Below are 21612 nucleotides of genomic sequence, written 5' to 3' on the forward strand. Positions count from 1 at the left end.
ATGTATATATATAGCCACTGTTTACTGGTCATGTGGGTTGGAAGAATTTCTTAGTGAACTTACACCTACTGCCAGTAGGAGGCAGTGTATGGAATGACAGTAAAATCCCATAAAGTTGCTCAATATCAAAAAACACCATCAACACTCACAGAGGTACAAGAAAACTTCTTGTACAGCTCTTTCAATCGCTACTGACTGAAAATTACACCTGCATTAAACAGAAGCAGTGAAGTCCTTTTATCATTCCATACCATTAGGAATTTATTTAATTTTCCAAGCATTAAAAAACAAAACAAAAAGCAGTGGTTTTTACAGTGTAAGATATTGAGTTTTTGTATTGACACCGTTTTTCGTAAGCATTAGGCTTCAGGTCAATGTGCTTGTTTCATGAGTGAAAATATTTCAAAGCGGCTCATATTAGCTAAACACTTTGTACTAGTAACCAAAACTGTGAGAAAATTCAGATGGGGAAAAAAAATAAATAAATCAACAAAAGGTTTTTGTTGTGTGGGGGTCTGCTGCATAATACAAAATTGCTGCAGATCTTTTGCAAACTTACGGGTTACAAAAATTGTGCTTCACAAAAAATACATTTGTCGTGTAATTACAGTGTGACTGGACAAGCTTTGGATGAACGTACTGCCATCTGTGAAAGGTCAAATTTTCCACATCAGTAGATAATAGTTGTGGAAGATTATGGGGGGGAAGCATGACAAAAATCGCACAATACAAAACAGTATAGTATAAAAGACAATAAAAAAATACAGATTATAAAAGTAATACATAAAATTGGATTACAATAATAGATCAAAAGCAACGTGAGTCAGCTACATCGTATTAGTGTCAAATGTAGAGCTGAAATGCATGAATTAAAATGTAAAATCACCTTATATAAAATTCTATACGTTTAAAAGAACAGGACCTGTTTACAGAATACGATAATTTAGTGGTCTTTACAAAAGACAATAAAACAGTCCATTTTTGATAAGATATTTAAATGTATGCTTATTAAAAAGTGCAATATGTACATAATATACATTATGAATAAATATGGGCAGTTAAGTTGTTGAAATGTTGCCATTTTAAGTTTTACACCATTGAAGTCACAAGTTTCAAGAGAATTTCCATATTTTTCCCTCCAATTTGAAGCACAAATATACCTTGGAACACTAAACTCAGACTCGTAGGAGTCAGAATGCTTTGCTGCACCGTAAACGAAGGAAAACATCAGGCTCATTGTTCAGTGTCGGGGGCTCTCAGAGTAGGAATTCCAGGAACTGTTCGTCATTTAAAGTGTCCTGGGTGATGCGGTTGGTAGACCTGTGGCCATGGACGGAGGGTTTGGCTTGGGAGTGCCGAAAGGGATGATAGCTGGAATCTGCCAGAGTCCTTGTGCTTGGTGTGAAATCTGCGGGCCCAAAGCTGTAGCCGAGGGACGAATTGGTTGGGCAAAGACGGACATCATCTAGGCTGTGGCTGTGGCGATTAGGGCAGGTCTGCAGTCTGGACTTCAGGGTCCATGATAAAGAAGAAGAGAGGAGGTTAAGATAATTGAAGAAATGCAACATAAACAAAACAATTTGGGTAAAAAAAAAATAAAAATCTGAGTGTCCCGTTTTACCATTTTCTTGGTCGGCAAGACGGTATGGTGATCAGCATGTGGAGGCTGCCTTTTGTTTTCTGTGGAGCCGACATGATTTCACTTGTCAATTTTGGCACAGATGAAAGCAGACCAAGTTTTAGAATAAAAGCTGTTCTGTTTCCCAAAAGTTGGATGAGGACAGTTCACTGATACCTGCTGATTGAGTCTCTGCAGAGTGGTTTGCAAAATCCACAGACACTCCCTCAAGACGATCAGCCAACTGGAACATCTCGTAAGGATCATCAACAAGAGCCTCCTCTGGACTACCAACACCGGTCTTTTTGAGCTCTAGAAAACAGTTTACCTCCATTTAGTACGTTTTAAACCTGAAAGCAGAACTATTTTTCACAATCACAAATCAATAAACACGCAATACTGCTCTCCTAATTTTATGGTAAGACACAAAACACACAAAATCATTCTGTAGAAAGTGCAGTGCTTTGAAAATGTATTTGAACGTGGACAAAGACTTCTTTACTATGAATTGCAATCATATATTGCAGGTCATTAAATAAACATAATTTGACTAAAAGCTTTTTTTGATGAAAAGTTTTCAAATAATGATCATCATTTCATTTATTAAAAAGGGGAAAAATTATCCAATACAACCTGGCCATATGTGAAACGTAATTTCCCTTAAACATAATAACGTTGTGCCACCCTTGACGACAACACTCATCAAAATGTTTGTAATAACTGTTAATGAATAATTTTTTTGGGGACGTTTTGGTGCGCTCTTCTTTTCAGAAGTGTTTTAATTTAGCCACATTGGAGGGTTTTAGAGCATGAGTTTGAGGTTATGCCACAGCATCTCAACCAAATTTGAGTCTGAATTTTGACCAGGCCACCTCAAAACCTTCATTTTGATTTTGTAGCCATTCAGCTGGACTTTCCGGTGTCCATTGGATTATTGACCTGCTGCAGAACTCAAGTGCACTTGGGCGTAAGGTAATGAATTAAATGTCGGACAGTCTCCTTCATAATTTTCTGGTAGGGATCAGAATTAATTGGTCCATCAACAGGGGCATGCCTTTCTGCAATGAAGCAGCGATGCAGCCCTGGACAACCATCAATATTTGACAGTCAGTATTATGTTCATTTTCTGAAACGCTGTGCAAGTCATAAACCAGATACAAAAGTATGACAAAAAGCAAAAACAAATGAAACCATAAGCGGGTAAAGACTTTTTCAAGCATTTTAAAGTATTTCAGGTTAAAATAAATTAAATCCCACCTCCTTCTTGTTGGCACTGGTGATCTTCTCTTTGAGCCTTGCTGCTCGTGTCTGACTCCAGGGTGATGGAGCTGTCATGGCTGGTTGCTAAGCTCAAACATTTCTCTTCCAGCTGTGGACCCTCTTCCCCCATGGAGGTCATCTCTGGACAGATGCTGTGCTGGCGGGCATCTGCTTCAATGCCTGAGCTGCCAGTGGAGTGTCGCGAAAGACCGGGGCTGCCTTCACTGCCTGGCGGGTCCAAATCCAAGTCATCGCTGATGTATGACTCTCTGTAACGCTTCTCTAAAGATGAAGACAATTGACATTGAAAATGATTAACATATATGTTACGCAATGTGTTTAAGTAATTTAGTTATTAGACTCTGGTGGAATCAGCTGCCAGTGTTTTCCCCCCCTTTTATCTACATTTAAGACGAGCCTAGAAACCTTTTTGATAAGTCTTATAGTAAGGAGGGCTTAGGTTATCCTGAGCTAGCTCTACAGTTTTGCTGCTATAGCCTTAAGCCTTTGGAGGACATACTGACATTTCCTCACTACTTTCTCCTACTACTCTCCAGTTAGCAATATCTGCATTTATTGTTGCAGATTTATTGTTTTTAAGTTATTTTAATAACTTAAAAGGTCACTTTCCCTTTATTCTATTTACAGAAATGACACCACATTTATGTTAAGGTGTGACACCTCCCTGGTGGGGTCCATTAGCTGAGCTATTGCTGCCAAAAAATTTATGTTCTTTTTCTATAGATGATACACTTGATCCTGTTTTTTTGTGTTCAACAGTTTCTTTCTTCTAGACAATGCAATTGACAGAGCTATTGCTGTGGCTAACTTTATGTACTCTGAACTTTGAAACAGATTTTACTCCTTAATCAGACTTATATATAAAAAAATTAATATCACCAACTAAAAATCAACTATATTAATAAAAAGTATAATAATGCATTTTATTTATAGCCGCCTTCCTCAACACTCAAGGTCACTTTACAGAATCAACAATAAAACACTCAATCCAATAAACATTGAATCAACAAAGAACAGGCATAAAATAAAATAAAAAAAGAACAGGAGAAAAGATGGGATCCCTACAATTAAAATAAAAAAAATCATAAAGAGTATTCCTGTCTAAAAAGCAAAGTTCTTAAGTGAGTTTTAAAAGTAGTTATGGACGTGGAGTGTTAAATGTCGGGCAGAGTTTCAAAGACATCGGGCGGAATGACTGAAAGCTCTAAACCCCATGGTACCCAGACGAGCATGTGGAAGGATGAGCTAAATGCAAGAAGAGGACCTAAGAGAGCAAGAAGGTGTCTTGATGTGAAGGAGCTCAGTGATATACTTGGAGGCAAGATCGTTCATAGCTTTAAATGTAAGGAGAAGAATTTTCTAAATTGTGCGATATTTAAAGGGAAGCCAATGAAGTTGCTGCAGGACAGGTGTTATGTGACTGATAAAGGGGGTTCTGGTGATAATATGGGCAGCAGAATTTTGGAGTAGTTGCAATTTATGAATGGATTTGTCAGGTAGCCCATAGAGGAGAGAACTGCAATAATCTAAGCGGGAGGTAACCAGGGTGTGAACCAGAATTTCAGCACCGTTAGCAGAGAGAGCTGCACATAAGCGTGAGATGTTACATAAGTGAAAATACGCTGACCGAGTAATATTATTAATGTGGGACTGAAATGACAGAGTGCTATCTAGGATGACACCCAGACTCTTAACTTGAGGGAAGGGAGACACAGATGAATTATTGATGGAGATGGAGAAGTCATTTATTTAGGAGAGGATGGATTTGGTGGCATGAAGGAGTTCAGTTTTGTCACTATTAAGCTTGAGAAAGTTTAACGATAACCAGGATCTGAGGTGGGAGGGAGGGATGTAACTGGTTTGGTGGATAAGTAGAGCTGGGTGTCATCTGTATAGCAATTGAACTGGATGTTATGTTTACGAAATATATGGCCAGGAGGGAGAAGGGAAATAATGAACAAAAGGGGTCCAAGGACAGAGCCTTGGGGAACACCAGAGGAAAGAAAGGCAAAGTGGAATCTGAAATTTTTCAGTTGTACAAATTGAGTACGGCCAGCGAGATATGATTTAAACCAGTGCCAGGGTGTATCAGATAATCCAACGTAAGATAATCGTTCGATAAGGATGGTGTGGGAGATGGTGTCAAAAGCCGCACTCAGGTCCAGGAGGATGAGGATTGTTAGTAATCAAGAATCCGCAGCCATGAGGAGGTCATTGGTTATTTTAATAAGAGCTGTTTCAGTGCTATGAAGGGGACGGAAACCAGATCGGAACTATTCATAGAGAAGATTGTGGGTGAAGGGGTCATGAATTTGAGAAGCAATTTTTTTTTCAAGAACTTTTGAAAGGAAAGGGAGGTTAGAAATTGGTCAGAAATTGTTAAAGTTGCTGGGGTCAGCTCCAGGTTTCTTAAGAATGTGGGTTACTGCCGCTGATTTGAGAGCTGATGGAACAATACCAGTGATAAGCGAGGAATGGATATATGCAGTTAGAAGAGGAGTAAGGGAATGCACATTTTAACCAATATCACAATCATGTTCAAATTGAAGATTGAAACAAAAAAAACTTTTTTTCCTGTAGTAATAATTAGCATCCTTAAACTTACACACCCTGATACTTAATCTCTGGCATTGTCTGCCTGTCTGTAGCTTTTGGCTAAAAGTATTTGAAGACCTATCAACATGCCTAGAGTAAACATCCCCAGGCTGGCCCCTACTTTGCCTTTTTGGTGACAAAACAGAAGTGGATTGGGAAACAAATAGATGCCAAACCCTTCCTGCAGTTCTAAGCACACCAAAAGAAAAAAAATACTTAATATAATTTATTTAAAAGAATTATCAGATTTTTTTTCCCGTGGGGAGAAATAAACAACAGAATTCATACTGCTTTGGTCTCCAATAATTAAATACATCACTTAGTGGCATAGCGAGTATGGGCTTTGCCGCCTCGGAAACGGGGAGGAATGTGGGATATTGGTGGGGCTGTCCCTAGGCGGTCTGGGCATTTGGGTGCTGCCCTGTGGAGGGTGTGGCTTGTAGCCATGTGTGGGTACTGTGGCTTGGGTCATGGACCGCTACGCCCTCTTGTCTAGCCTGACGCTGCTCCAGGCTGGAGTGGGTCGGATTGAGGCACTGTAAGCAAATTTCCTTAACATACACCCACTCCACACAAATGCTTACACACCCACCCATCCACTCACTCAAATATGCACAAATACTCCAAATAGTTAAGGTCATACAAGCACAGGTTACCATTACAGCAATGTGGCCTGTCCATTTCAACCCAGTCTTGATTTAATGAAGTGTATCATACAAATAGGATACCGTCTTGAGATATCCTTTTTGACTGTCCTGGCATATATAGGCATGTCTGAAATGCCACGACAGGAAACATTGAAAAAATAAAATTAAAAGAAATGCTGGAAATTACTCCTGGACCAGTGCTTCTTTGTTTTGTGTTGTGCCTGTCCTGTTCTCTATAACCACCAGTTGGACAGCCGCTCACACCGAATCCACTTCTGCAGGAAGTTTCTGTCTTTTAAAAGGGAGTTTTCCTTTCCATTGTCATAACATGGATACTCAGGATGAGATACTGCTGCAAAGTCGACAACTAGATGCAATCAACTGTCCACTGTCCTGACATGCTTGCTTAGGAGAGAGAATTGCTGCAAAGTTATTTCCTGGATTGACTCAGTTCTGAAAGAAAACTTTATCAAAAAGGTACAATTAACCGAACTTTACTGAATTGCTTTGTAACTACGATGAAACTGGAACATTCTGTATTTAATTGACTTTGTTTATATGATTGGATTGAATTGACTGTATACTTTATTAAGTGCCTTGAGAAGATGTTTGGTCTGAATCGGCATTCTTTTCTTTTACTCATTGGAGATTTTCCACTACTTCTGTGCAATTTGACCTGGTCACTTTAAAGGCATAGCTCCGCCCCCGGACAAATTTAAAAAATGCCACCAAAGTGGGCAGTTTCAAGAGACAAAGGGCTAAGTGTGGGGATGAGCAGTGGGGTGGGTGTTAAGCGGGGGCTGTGGTCAGGATGAGGGAAAGTGACATGTTGAAACACGGAGTGACCACAGCGACATCAGGAGGTTTAGCCACGGATTGGTCTTTAGAGGTGGAGGATTTCTCCCCCATCCCATATCACCGGAGGTTGAGGGAAGGCTTTGTGGAACCCAACGCAGCTGGGCTTGACTTTTTTCCGACAGAATCCTTTTTCCTGGTTATCGCGCCGTGTGGTAGGAGATGTCTATAATGCACCAGCTGCACAATCCTGCTAGATCTAGATATCCGTCAGGACACACTCCTTTATTCCACACTGAGACAGAGCTACTGACCTCTGTTTTTCTAGGTGATGTCACAATATCTTTTGAACCATTTTAGCAATACTGATTCGAAATTTAATGTAAGACACTCGTTAAACATCAGGGTGGCGCCACAAAGACAGTATTTCAACAAACGTATAGTAATTTACAAAAATAATGACCAAGACATGTAGACAGGACTATAAGACATCCAATCTTAACAGTTTATTAGCAAGAAACAAAATTCAATTTGGGGGTGAGTTACCCTTTAAGGAGGTTTGGACAGATGGCGGTTGAGGGAAACGATGTTTAAATTGTCAAACAGAGATGGTTCTACACCGAATGCTGCCGTGTGACTTTTAAGTTAATAGCTTGCGGGTCCTGGACACTGAGGACTGTGCAGGAGCTCTACCAAACAGTGTTAATCTTACGTTTCCTTCTCTTACCTTTACTTTCCTCCAGCTGTCGCAGGTGTTTGAGGGCCGGCTGCAGGCTGAGGTAGACCTGATGGCTGCTGCTCAGGTGCAAGAGGAGGTGTCGGGAGCGGAACGACGAGCCGGTGTAGTAAACCAGCTTCCTGGCTGATGGCAAGCCATCTGGCTGGATCTCGAATTTCTTACCCTGAATGACAAGGTCATATAAATTGCTAATGGCCATTAAATAATTACAAGGGGGCCTGTTCATCTTAATTGGGAACCGAAATGAGCAAACGAGAAGGGTCAGTACCAGGAAAGTTAGGCGGCCGACGTTAGACCAAGGGAAGTCGTACAGCAGCTGTCGTATGTTGTTCGCCTCCTATGAAGACAAAACATGCATTTAATTGACAGCTTGTCGAATGGGGGAAATATGGAATCTGCTTTAATGGCTTTCAGAATTAGTGATCGATAAGTAATTTACTTTTTGGTGCCATCTGGACATGAAAAAGACAGAGAGCTTCTCGAGATATCTCACGGTCTGTTGGCTTCAAAAACCAGTCAGGCCTGGTGTACTAATCCAACCCCCCTAGCCCCCCACCCACCCCCACTCCCACCCAGATGGCCCCTGATGGACAGATCAAACAACTGACAGGCACGGCAGGCGGCTATCTCCTAACGGACTGCTTAGCGGCTATCCCACACATTCCTTTCACAGCCAGTCAGGGGGTTTATTAGGACTACAGATACAAAGGCGAATATCTTTGAGCCAACACAGAATCACTTTTTTGTGTACACATGCGCTGACGTACAAACTGCGTTAATATCACGCACCTGATAAACCTGCATTCCTCGCAGGGTGAGACCAAGCAGCGCTGTTCCCCTCTCCTCCTTTTTGTCCTGAAGAAAAGAATGATGAGATGTCAGGAAGGCATCTGAGCAGCTCAGATAAGATAACTCGTTCACAGCTAAAACCTCCCTCTTAGGTCACGGGGAGAAGCAGAGCTGATCGCTAACAACACATTTCCAACTATAGTCAGTTACGCAATAAATGGACCGGGTTTCAAAATATGACTCAGTAGATAAGCTGATCTCAGTGTGGTGGATAACATACTTGAAGAGTAGCCTAAAAGCTTTCACTCTTCAAATTGACAGGATTTATGGACAAACTTTCTAGATTTCTCTGGCGTGTTTTATGCTGACATTTACAGAATATTTTAAGAACCAAATGGATTTCGTAATGCATTTATTTAGACTTGGATCATCTCTACACAAAGATCCACGGTACCAGACTAGAAATTACCCTACATTAATTGCAGGTTCCATTAACGCACTGTGATCCAATATCCTAACAAAATGAAAAAAATAAATAAATAAAAAGGTTAAATGTTGTTCTTTTTGGCATCCACACCAAAATGTTCTTAAGGGTCTTGGGTCAAGTTTTAAAACCAAATCCAAGATTCTTAGAGTTAAGATTTACATAGAAAATGTCTGCCAACCTAAATTGAATGATTTTACTGTTGACCAGCTCCAGTTGAGATTGGTGATATGGACTAAACATTTTACCACAGTACGTTATGCCATCTATTGTGATAATGACAAAGTTGACTGCAAAAAAGTATTTACAACTTATTTTTACAGTCTTATTAAGGCAACTGTGTGGCTGCAGCTGCATGTCACTGCAGTCAATGTCCTAAAAACAGCCTTCTTCAGGACGTGAGTTATACACAGAAGTGTGACATATCACTAAACGACACACAGAAACTGTATCTAAATTATAGGTTTTATTAAAGTATGGTCTAATAGGACCAAAAGTGGAGCAAGTAGTAAAAGTAACAATCCTGACAATACTGTCAGTCTGTTTGTTTTTTCTCACACATCATTAATGAGAAGTTATTGTTCCCAAAATACATTTAAATTTGTATAGGAAGAAAGCTTTCACAAATCCATCTCTAATTTATAAGTCAAGTTTTTACAAAATTGGAGATCAGAAATCGGCACAAAGAACTTTTGCTGTTGTAAATCTTATATAGAGGCCAAAAAAAAAAAAAAAAAAAAAAAAAAAAAAAAAAAGCTGTGAGCAGGCCTTAATATTTTTTGAGTAAGCATGTGTTTTTAGCTCTGTCAGCAACTCCAAAACAAAGTGAACAATGAAATAGACAAAGACAAGCTGCTGATGCAGAAATTCAAACATAAAATATATCTTAATATAAATCAGGATATAAATCCTTTTATTATTCAGAAATTGGGGTTTTTATCTTACAGGTAATGGAATAAGGAATATCAATTTGCCATACTTGTCTAAACTTGTAAAATGATCCAATCAAACTGCAGACTTGTCAAGACTCCATAGGAAGCCTCAGCTGAAACTTGTATCCAGTTACTGAATACGTCAAGCGTTAAACCCTAAAAATCCCATCGTGATAAGGTTCCCTGACCTTCTGCAGCCTGTAAAATGTGACAGGGACGTCCTCCAGTTGGCACGAGTCTCTGATGAAGCAGAAAATGGCGTCACGGGTGGACATGCCCCACATCTCCTGGTGCACCTTGGGACCATGGCAGAGAAGGTACTTCACCCCACGTTTAGCTATAATCTGCAGATGGAAGATGGTACAGACCTTTAACGTACTCTGACATTCAGGGCCTTGAAGATTTTCAGACTTTGTCACATTACAAACATAAACTTCTTCGACCAAACAACCTGAAAACTGTTTATTTTTATTTATTTAAACAAATAGTTAGATCCGTGTATTCATTTTTCTTTACAATTTGCAATACTTTGTGTCCGTCTATCACATATACTCACAATACAAAACAATAAAATCTGTAGCCATAACATCATAAATATGTTTAAACATCCAAGGGGTTTGATAACTTTGGCTATCAACGTAAAGTTGCAACTATTTAAATGGAGCTATATCTCAAACATAAAGTTTTCCGTGTGTCAGACAGTTTCTGGCACATAGTAGCACATACCCAGGGGGGGAAGTAGTCCTTGGGTTCAAAATAGGTGGTGACCTCCATGCCCCGGCCCTGCATCGGGCAGTCACCGAGGTCAGCCTGCAGAGCGTAACCTGCCAGCTGGAAGTACACCTCCTCCTGCTGACGACACTCAGAGCGCAGAACTCGCTCCCGCAGGTCAGAGTAGTACAGATGCCGCACCTTCTTCTCACTGGCACCACGCAAACAGTTCCCCACCCCCCAAAAAAAAAAAAAAAAAAAAATTATGCACAAAAAAAAAACAAAACAAAAAAAAAAAAACATGACACTTAGGAAAAATAAGGAAACTAAACTTAAATAAAAGGAAAAAAAGTAATGTGCAATTGAGAGAGAGAGAGAAAGAAAAAAAATGTGTTAAGGACATACCTAAAAAGTCTCCCATTTTCAACGTAGAACTGCACTTTCAGGCAGAGCAGTATGGGAAACGGCCTCTTCAGTGATCCCTGCGGGGGAAAAAAAAAAAAAAAAAAAAAAAAACTTCATCAGGCTCCTGTGTTGTTTTGTCAGCGTCTATTATGCCTTGCAAAACTGAACGTTACAACTGCAGACACGGATGTATTTTACTAGACTTCAAGTAAACGGACAAAATAATTAGAGCGTAGCTGTGACGGCGAGAAAGAAACTGGAAGATCGTTTTCTCTGGAAAAATGACGTGTGCATCTATGTTTAACCCCTCTGACGCAATCCTCGTAGAACCGAGATCAGCCTTAAATCTGTTGCCTCAAACAGGTTTTCTCACAGCGTTTCCCTGTATTAAGCTCCCTCCTATGTCTCATTAACCAGCTTCCCTGTCCCCACTGGAGGAAAGCTTTCCCACAGCATGATGCTGTCACCACCGTGTTCCACAGTGGGGATGATGTGTTCAGGGTGAGGTGCAGAGTAGGTTTCCACCTCGCACGTTGGTATGAATGCAGGCCTTGATCTCATTTGATCAGAGCACCATCTTCCATATGCTTTTCTCCTATATGGATGAAATTAAACTGAAAACAGGACATCCTATGGTGTTGTTAATCTTGAACAAAAGCCAGATTTGTGGAGCGTGTGACTAATAGCGTGTCCTTTTAACCCATTCTCTCTTTTTTCTTGCCTGTCCTGTCTGTCCAGGTGGAAAGCCACCCCTTGGTATGTTTACAGTTGCTTGATAATCTTCCCATCTTCAGGCGACAGATTGAACACTGCTTCATTCGATGCTCCAAGAGGCTTGGGCTGTTATTCTACAACCTAACCCTACTTCCCCATATCGTTGTCACTGACCTATCTGCCGTATTCATTGGTTCTTATGCCGCTTGTTCTCATGCCGCTTGTTCACCAATGTTCTCCTATAAAGCGTTGGGGCCTTTAGCTGTTAAACAGGATTTAGTTGTCTGTGATGCAAGTGATTTCTGAAGCCAGCAGATTTCTATGTGAGGTGGGAGACAGCGACAACCCACACTGTTCCGGGGACCCCGTGAGTGAGAGAGGTTATAGAGAGGACGAGAGAGAGAGCTATATAGAGGTATATAGATATAGAGAGAGATAAGAGAGCGGTAGAGACGGAGATAGAGCCTAGGAGAGAGAGAGAGAGGATAGAAGGAGATAGATTATACGAGAGAGATATAATAGAGTCTAGATAGATATAGGAGAGAGCAAGAGAGATATTAGAGATAGATAAATAGAGATGATTGAGATATAGTAGAGTAGATATATGATATAGATGAGATAGTATATATATATATAGTATATATATATATATATTATATATATATCTATATAATATATCTATTATATATATTCTAATATATACTTATATATATTATAGTATTATACTTATATATATAACTATACGCTGTCCGATATGCAAGGGTACCTCCTGATTAACTGGCATGTGTAGAAAGTGGGCTAAACAAAAACAGACAAAAAAAAAAAAAGGTCTTAAAGTAAATATCAAAATTATTGCAAATGTCAGTTTCCTTACCTTTCCCGAATCTTGCCTCCACTCCTTGTGAAAGTACTTCGACAGTTTTTCTTCCATGTCTAAAAATATGTGTTCATTATCTGGAATGAAGTTGGGGGAAAAAAAAATAATCAGGAGGAAAAGGACATAAAAAAAAAAACAATGATGAAACTGACCATAAATATCTACCAGACAATGGGAGTGATGGGGGCGATGACAGAAATGAGCTTGATTTTGCATTTTTGAAAGAATCTACCAGGAAGCTGCAACCACAGTGGCAATTTATGTAGCATCACCTTCTGCCCGGTTCTGTTAGCCATGACTCACGCGGTCTCTTTTTCGCTTTTGTTCAACCGTGTGCAGCCAAGAAACACGCTCATCAAGCTATTTCACAACTTACTCATTGAACCTCCCATCTCCTCATTCCCACTGACTCACTCCGGTTTTCCTAGCTTCATATCCCTCATCGAGGCCCTCTGAGTAACAGCTGAATGAGGCGGCCCTGTGCCATGACAGGCCCACCCCCCAACTCCCGACCCCCTTCTTCCCCTCATCAACCCATCCCTCCTCAGTGAAGCAGAGGAATGCAAGCGTGCATTCCAGGATTAATGAACTTAATATTGCAGGAATCCAGGCCCGAGCGGTCGCTGAACCAACACCACAAAAAACAAAAAAAAAAAAAAACAGAAGGCTGCTTGTCGGAGCGGTGAGCAACACAAGATTACCCGGGCATTTCCACGCGTTTGTTAAACAGCAACTCTGGAAACAGAAAGTTCGGGACTTTGCTCTGCGGCTAAACTGGATTAGAGCGCTGCATTACGCAAACGGAGATTTTTTTTGTTTGATCTAAAACGGCTTAGCTGTGGAGAGGTCGCTTCTAAAATTACATAAACAGGTGCCACAGCAGCGAACCGTTGTCGTACGGTGTAAACCGGGAAAAAAAAAATAAATAAATCTAATCAGATTTTCTCACGCTTCTGTTGTGTGGGTGATTTTGTTGGAAACTAGGTGTCAATAACAAACTTACCTTTCAGCACAGTGAGGCCAAAGAAGCGCAGCTCTTTAATTCCAAGAAGCTCCGCGACACGGTTAAAAACATCCTGTCCTGTAGACTTTGGCTAAAGTTGGTGGATAAGAACAAAAAAAAAAAAAAATAAAAAAAATAAGCCAGTGTCTAAGAATTGTATATTTACTATTCTATGACAACGCACAAATCACTGAGTAGGCATGAGCCGGTGTGTTTTCTGGCCATACGGAGTTCTCCCCATCCCCTACCTGTTGCTGTGCACTGCTGGGAAAGTGCAACAGCTTAAATAAAGTGCCAAATATTCTACTTTCTAACATTGTTATAACTGTGATGGTCAATAATGTTGTATTTGTTTTACCAGAAGTAGGAAAATTTGTATCTTTTGTGTTTTTAATAGAAGTACTTAGATTGTGCTCCACGTTTGTTTTTCTGCAAGTTCTCCATTTCATATTTTTATTATGTTTTTTTTTTTTTTGCTACTACTTTTATCATCCGGGAGCACAAAAGAGAACTAGCTTTTATTATCTTTGTTACACTACGTTCCACAAATCAGGACAACACAAGGCTGAAGATGGTTCAGCAGCGTGATAAAAGGTTTGCTGCCTTTAAAGGCATCTGGACAAACTTCAATCAGCTGTACAAAACGTATTAGACTTGTCAAATCAGCACTGGGTTACCCTGCACTACATTCCGATTCCTTTAAAAGTTAGTTTTTTTAACCTTTACTACATTTTCTGTGTCCTGTCCTGGGAGCTTGGGCCAATATTATGGTGGGTGTGGTTGCCTTACAGTGTAGGGTCAGATTTGCTCCAGAACTACGGTGAAGTGAGATAAGCTTCCTCTTGCGCAACTGACTTTACTGACGGTTTAAAAGAAAAAAAAAAAAAAAAAAAAAAATCCAACCTTCAGCCATACCCAAAAACAGAGTAGCAGTGAAAAGGGATGACATTCTCCACAGTGACAGTGAGAATGCTTAGTAAAATTTTACTTACAGTATATAGGACACTTCAGATAAAACTAAATAAATAAGAGTAAATCACAAAGACGGAACATGAAAATTAAGAAGCTATTCAAAAGAAATGCATTGGAATAAGCAGGAACAAATGAAATAGATTTTTAGTTTTTAGATGCTTTAAGACAGCGGTCTCAAAGTCAAACCCTTGATGGCCGGCGTCCTGCAACTCTTAGTGTCCCTTGCCCTACACCCCGGAATCAGACGGCTAAAGCTCCTCACTAGCGTGCAGTAAAGCTCTGCAGAGCTCTGCTAATGGGCTGATATTAATGTGTTGAAGCAGAGAATCATCTAAAAGTTGCAGGACATTGGACCTCCAGAGCCAGAGTTTGAGACCACTGCTTTAGGACTTTCAAGACAACATAAAAACCAAAGAAAGATGAGCCACAACGGTCTAGAAAAAGGCAATGGCCTCGGGTCCTTGGGACTGCCGCTAGATTTTGGTTTGAGGGCCTGAGGCTTCAGGTTGTTGTCGTATGTGAAATTAACGACTCAGTAATTTAGGAAGAAGCTTGCGGAGTCTTAAAACTTAAAGTCTGGATTTTCAAAGGTATTCTAAAAGCAACAGGTGACCCGTGCAAACGCATCAGAACTGGAGACATGCAATCTCTTCAGTCGGTGCCAGTGAGGAAGTTCGCTGCAGAGTTTTGGGTTGCCTGAAGGCAATTACACGTGTATACACACCTTGTTGATACACGTGATGAGTTTTATCTACGGTATATTTAGTGGGCAATTATTTAAGGAGCCGTTCTAGATAAAATAATTGTATTTACAATAATCAATTCATTTAGTAGTCCTAGAATAAATTGTTGCTTTACTGCTGAAAGCTATTAGCCTCCCTTAAACCCTTTTGTTTCAATTGCATATTTTTATATCTTGTTACAGTGAAACAGAAGCGTTTCTACTCCAGGTGATCATACCGGCCCATGCCATCACTGCACGATTAAAAAAAGCAAGAAAAAAAAAAAGCAGAAACCACCATAATATACGCCATGAAGACAAGTCTTTGGACATGTAGATTCAGAGATTAATTAAACGCTTACCCCCACAGTGACATCCAGCTGGTTTTTGTTGGGAAGGAGAACACAAACTGTTTTCTCGTGCTTGGTAGGCGTTGACATGTTGACTAAAAAAAAAAGGTCCGGGACAAGTTCTGGGTTTGCGGTGAGCTGTTTCACAGTTGCTCCTGCTTCTTCTGTCTTTTGCCTTGTTAAGTGTTCAGGCCCAGTTCATCCATATTGCATCTATATGAGAAAAAAAAGGACAAACATCATGAAACGCAAAGAAGCAAAAATTATAGAAAAGTCAGTATGTAGTGCAACAATAGTTAGATGTTAGTGAAAATAGAGCTGCATTACGGAAGCAGTCGACCAAAGTGTGATATTGCGTACTAATTCTGCATCACAGGCATGTTCTGTGCCAAAGTTGAAGTAGTTTATGCAAATAAAGTTAAAACTGGAGCTGTGCAAACGATCTAATTTACATTTCAGTCATAACCAGATTATTATTACTGAAATTACTTTATACTAATCCATTTTATTTAAAAGCGCCTTAGAAATCAAGCAGCGTAACGACAATAAAGCAAGACAAAAACAACACAAATCAAAAGTTACAATGAGCAGGCAATCACAGAGAGTAGGCACTCTTGATGATTTTGAGTTTAGACTTAAACAAAGAAAGGGTGTCGGTGTTGCGAATGTCCACATAGGGAGAGAATACCAGAGTATGGGTGGCAGAGCGGGAGAAAGCTCTGCTCCCCATGGTGCTGAGGCGTGCAAGAGGAACAGTAAAGGGAATGGAAGAGGAAATGCTAAGGATGCTGAAGGGAGCAGATATTTAGGCTGGACAATTAATCACATTTGCAATATAATCAAAATAATAATAAAAAAAAGAGAACAATTTCAAATCTCAGAGCTCTGCAATTTTAGGCTATGTAACAATTAATGGATAAGACACGTCCTGTAGGTGTCGCTAATATGTTTAAAGTTGGTTTGCCTCCACATGGAAGGTAAGAGAGTTGCAGTAGATAGATAATGTATTTATTTAGTTTTTTTTTTAACTGTGCATACAATCAATACATTTTTTTTGCCTGGAAAACGTTTTTAGGAATCTCACCATAGCATTAAGTACCAGTCAAACTGTTTAATACATAGACTTGCTTGTTGGTTGCATCTTATGTTCAACAATGATGTCCAACTCAACAAGCTATTCTGTTGAATAAGAATATTCTGATTAATAAAAAAAAAAAAAAAAAAAAAAGTTGAATTTCTTGTTTTAAATAGTCCTTGTTTACAGACATCTTTATCTACAGGTCATTTTTGTTGCTCGTGGTTAATGCAGAGAAGGGTCTCAATTAAAATCGCAGTTGTCGTTGAAATAAATCGCAATTTTGATTCCTGGTAAAAATCATACAGCTTTCGAAGAGATGTGAAGGAGATCAGAAGGATAATGGGAAGTGATGTTCGTGGGTAACCCTGAATGTTCACAGGATGATTTTGAATTGAATTCTGAAACCTACAGGGAGCCAGTGGAGCATCTGCAGGACTGGGGTGCTGTGATGAACAGAGGGGAGCTTTGGTAATGATACAAGCAGCTGATTTCTACTTGAAGCTTATGGAGATATTTTTGAGGAAGACCAAAGAAGAGAGAACTGCAGTAATCAATGCAGGAAGTAACAAAGGTATGGATAAGAGTAGATGTGGAGTGTGGGGAAAGGGAGGGACTTAGATGATTACATAGATGAAAATAACCAGAACAGAAGATGTCACTGACATGAGAGGTGAAAGAGTGTAGTTAATGACACCCAGACTCTTAACCTGGGGAAAGGGGAGACTGAAGAACGATTTAGTGAAAGGTAGAAACTGGCCGCTTTAGATGATACAGATTTGCTTCCTACAAGGAGCATGTCAGTTTTGTCACTGTTCAGTTTGAAGAAGTTGGAGGTGAACCAAGATGTTATTTCAAATAAGCAGGAGGTTAGGGAGGAGGGCAGGAGTGTGGAATTTGGTTCATAAGAACATTAAAGTTGGGTGACATCTGCGTAACAGTGAAAATGGCTGTTACATTTCCTGGAATATATTGCAGAGGGGAAGAAGGTAGTTAATAAAAAGTAGGGGTACCAGGACAGAGCCCTGGGGCACACCGGTTGTCACAGGGGATGGATGGGAACTAAAAGACTAAAGTTAAGTGAGCTGAGTGTGGCCAGATAAAGATGATACCATTCAAGGAGGGGTGTGAGTGAGACCAATTGAAAATAAGCTGTGGAGAAGAATGGAGTGAGGAATTGTATCGCAGGCCGCACTCAGATCCAGGAAAATGTGAAAGGAAAATAGGCTTGAGTCAGCTGACATCAGAAGATCGTTGGTGATTTTTATGAGGGTGGTTTCCGTTCGTGTAGCTGGGACGGAAATCGGACTGGAATTGTTCATAAAGGTTATTAAGAGTTAAATGAGGGTGAAATCAGGAGGCAACTGTTTTTATGCCTCTGTTAAACGACTTCTGCCATGTATTAAAAGCACATGGAGGAGCTCACAGAATGCACAATGTATGTTCTGATGAGCCTAATTTGTAAGATTAATAGTACCTTTTAGAGATTCAACCTTTCTGCATGCTTAGCATTTTTGATAAATGTTTTTATTATAATGGTCTTTAGAGGTCTTTAATATCTAAATCCTAAAAAAAAACTTGTTTCTATTAGCGGAAAATCATTACAATTAACCGAAATATAGGCTTGAAAACAGTGTGTGCATAAATAATCTATATAATATAATTTACTTCCTTAAACACTTCCTGTCTATCATGTGACACGTTTTGCTGTTTTCAATTTAAAGCCATAACATAGAATTTCATTGAAAGAACATTTTTCAAGTGATAAAAAAACCCTGACATTTAAAACTTTAAATTCAGAATAAAAATGAATGAAAAATTGTGAATAATAATAATAATAAAAACGAATATATATATGCAGAGTGCTTGCAAACAGAAATGAGTTCTTTTGACAATCCAGTCATTAATTATAAACAAATTTACTTTGAGACATCATAGATAGGGATGGTTTTTAACTAGGCCTGCTTGATTTTTGTAAAAAAACAAAAGAAAAAAAAATTCTTCAAACTATCAGCTCAACAGTAAAATAAATGTGAATACATTATATTCACTGCACATATAGTATTTCATTCTTAAAAAGGTTTTTAGCCTGGAAATATTGTAACAACTATTGCTTTTGTGTCTGACATAAAATCTGAAGGGTTCCCATATATCTTGCCTCATTATGGCGAGTCGACCCAAAGCCCCAACTGGTACGTCTAAGAATCATTTAATCAGGTTAATTACTGCTTCGCGCCAACTCTGATCCTCTTAAATCTCGCTTCGGCCAAAAGAAAAAAAACATCTGCGCTAAAAACCCAACAGGGGATCTGAAAATACACTTCCAAAAACTGGAGCCTGCTCTTGTACCGCTGAATGTTTTTTTTTTTTTTTTTTTTTGGATAGAGATATTTTTCAGTTGCATTTATTGCATAATTGTGTTTTATTTATTTATTTACTGACATGTGTGACTGTTTGACGCACAAGGACCGTAGGAGTTGAGTTCAGAAAAAGATACAAGACAAGATAATCATGAGGGGTAAAAAGAAAGCATTAAAAAGAAGAGGTGTTGCCTGTGTGCAAAACAAGTTGTGTGAACTACCAGAGCAAGTTTCCTTGGCTTACAGGGTCCAACCGAATATGATTTATGGGCAAGTTCAAACACGGCCTCGCTGATGGCAGGGTGTCAGCACAAACAGACATTCAAAAAAACCTGAAATTCCAGTAGCTTGAACTTAACACATCCAGAACTTTACCTCAACATTGAGAGGGGAAAAAAAAAAAAAAAAAAAGGAGAAATCTGAAAATGCCACAACACTGAGTTCATTTCCACACTGGGAAGCAGCTTTAAAGATACTTGACACTTTCTTTGTTTTAGTTCAGATACAATTACTGTGATCTCTAAATATGAACCTGCTACTTGAGCCAGTGGCACGTTTAAAATCCAACAAAGTCGAGAGATTTCTTCAGGAAGGCACCAACAGCTGCAAATCATGTTTCTTTCTTAAAGTTGCAAAAAGTGTAAAAAAATAAAATAAAAAAACTTTCAGATGCGCACATCAGCCAGAAATTAATCACCGCTTTTGCCACAATCTTTAAACTCCTAATAACAAGTTAGATTGCGTTGGAAATATCCTTGGAACGAGAACAACCTTTTTTTTTTTTTTTAATCAAACCCCAAACGTGTCTTCACCGCAGAGAGCTGCGAAACAACAACAAGTCCAAACATCTCCCTTTGTAGCTGACAAGGGTCTGACCTTGCATCACATGAGAGCTGCCATCTGCATGATTTAATTCCCCTCCAAGACTGTTATAATCCTGGCCCCTGAGCACACTGCTGGCTGGACCCTGGGTGGAAAACATCTCCACCTGTCTGCGATGTGCATCCAGCCTCTCTCTCAGGTCTGAGGAATCAACCTGTGGAAAACCCCACTGTGGAATGCATTAAAAGAGGGGGGGGAGGTATTAGCATAAACAGGGGAACACCATGTACGCTCACCCCACTTTGCAACAATAGGGTCAGCCAGATTTCCAGCTGGAGGGGCGCGGGTTCGCGTCCCAGTCCTGACAGGCGTTCAAACTTTGCAACTGAGTTTACATTAATCACGTGTTTTAGTCGAGGGGTGGAAAAATATAGAGCAAACTGTCACAACTTCTCTAAAAAAAAAAAAAAAAAAAAAGTTATTTACCCGGTGGAGCTACGGAACATAAATCAAAGGATACCGAAAAGTATTCGTTCTGCAACAAGTGCAGTTTATTTAAGCAGATAAGCAGTGAGCACTTACTGTGAGAGGGGGAAGGAACCCAGCTTTTCCACACGTAGGCTACGTTCAGAGCTTGTTAAAAAACTTTTTTTTTCAACCAAAGCGATGGTTAAAAATTAAAAACAAACCTAAGACTGCGCAGCTTCGCTTGCGACGTACTCCACCTTGCATGTGAATGAATGCCTGAGTGTTCGCCAGCCTGAAGCCCAAACGTTTGAGCGATACCACCTGGGATCATTTACGGGGGTGTTCAGTGACTCTTTTTCTCAATTACTTCACTTTTCTTACGTTTTCAACCCCCACTGCAGTTCAATGTTGTCTAATAAGCTCTACAAGAGCCCCTAAAAAAATTGTCATTAATCAGGACGTGGTTCAAAACAGCGATGTTTGAAAGAAGATTTTGAGCACCCCCCCTTACAGGGTGTTTGGTATTGTGAGCCGCGCTAATTAGAGGAGCAGGCACGCCAGCAGCAGGTCTATGTGTGATGGCATTAAAACATGTGTTAAACCTAAATTAAATGTTTAAAAGGAGGCAGAGTGAACTACGCTTTAAATACTTTCAAACTTTATCGTGGAATAAGTGAATAACATGGCCACAATACTTCCGTCAGAACCACAAACCATGAGAACGTTGTCAACACTGCCCCCTGCAGGATAATTTACGTCAATGCAAAACTGAAAGACTTCTAGCCCCTTTTAGACAAGTAGTCATACACAGTAAATTAGAGTATGAATTTCTAAGAGACTTGACAGATTAAAAGTACCTCTAAGCCAGTATTAAACATACTTTTCATTAAGCCCCCATTTCTGCATACATTTTGTTTTGCTTTTTTTTTTAGTCTGGTTCAATATTCTAATCTTAAATGCTGTTTAAATTAGCTGGAGGTGGGGGAAAAAAACCATAATTACAATAATAAAGGCTTTAAGACATCATCAGTCTGTGTTAATCTAATGTGTTTCACCTAGTGATTTGAGTTACTGAAATAAATGAACTTTTTCAATAATATTGTAATTTATTGATGTATTCACATCCTCTTACTTTTCCTCATTGTTACAGAATTACCTCCATAAACATACATTTTTGATAGAACACAACGTGCTTATCGCAAAGTGGAATATGGTTTTTGATTATTTTAACAAGCAAGTTTAAAGTGATCTGCA

General features: G+C 39.5%; 1 protein-coding gene across 1 annotated transcript; it reads right to left on the reverse strand.

The window, feature by feature from the left end:
* Positions 1 to 235: 235 nt before the first annotated feature.
* zgc:172136 (FERM_F1_FRMD1 and FERM_C_FRMD1_FRMD6 domain-containing protein) lies at positions 236 to 20643 on the reverse strand. The gene is made up of 14 exons (XM_036126611.1): positions 20473 to 20643; positions 15646 to 15846; positions 13591 to 13681; positions 12585 to 12664; positions 10997 to 11073; positions 10607 to 10802; positions 10069 to 10224; positions 8465 to 8530; positions 7944 to 8012; positions 7664 to 7838; positions 2876 to 3160; positions 1796 to 1930; positions 1622 to 1680; positions 236 to 1508 (listed from the first exon to the last, which is right to left on the reverse strand). The coding sequence occupies exons 2-14, from the start codon at positions 15721 to 15723 to the stop codon at positions 1257 to 1259; spliced, it is 1719 nt and encodes a 572-aa protein (XP_035982504.1). The 5' UTR covers positions 15724 to 15846; positions 20473 to 20643; the 3' UTR covers positions 236 to 1256.
* Between the last annotated feature and the right edge of the window lie 969 nt (positions 20644 to 21612).

This window comes from Fundulus heteroclitus, chromosome 22 (assembly GCF_011125445.2).
Source record: "Fundulus heteroclitus isolate FHET01 chromosome 22, MU-UCD_Fhet_4.1, whole genome shotgun sequence".
NCBI classification, from domain to species: domain Eukaryota; kingdom Metazoa; phylum Chordata; class Actinopteri; order Cyprinodontiformes; family Fundulidae; genus Fundulus; species Fundulus heteroclitus.

What these genes read in the sequence shown, in the direction of transcription:
- zgc:172136 (XM_036126611.1), bottom strand. Translation starts at nt 15,723, where the DNA reads ATGTCAACGCCTACCAAGCACGAGAAAACAGTTTGTGTTCTCCTTCCC. An exon ending in CCAGTGCCAACAAGAAGGAG is followed by an intron (nt 1,931 to 2,875) that starts GTGGGATTTAAT and finishes ACTGTTTTCTAG; the next exon opens with AGCTCAAAAAGACCGGTGTT. An exon ending in TGCAGAGACTCAATCAGCAG is followed by an intron (nt 1,681 to 1,795) that starts GTATCAGTGAAC and finishes TCGGCTCCACAG; the next exon opens with AAAACAAAAGGCAGCCTCCA.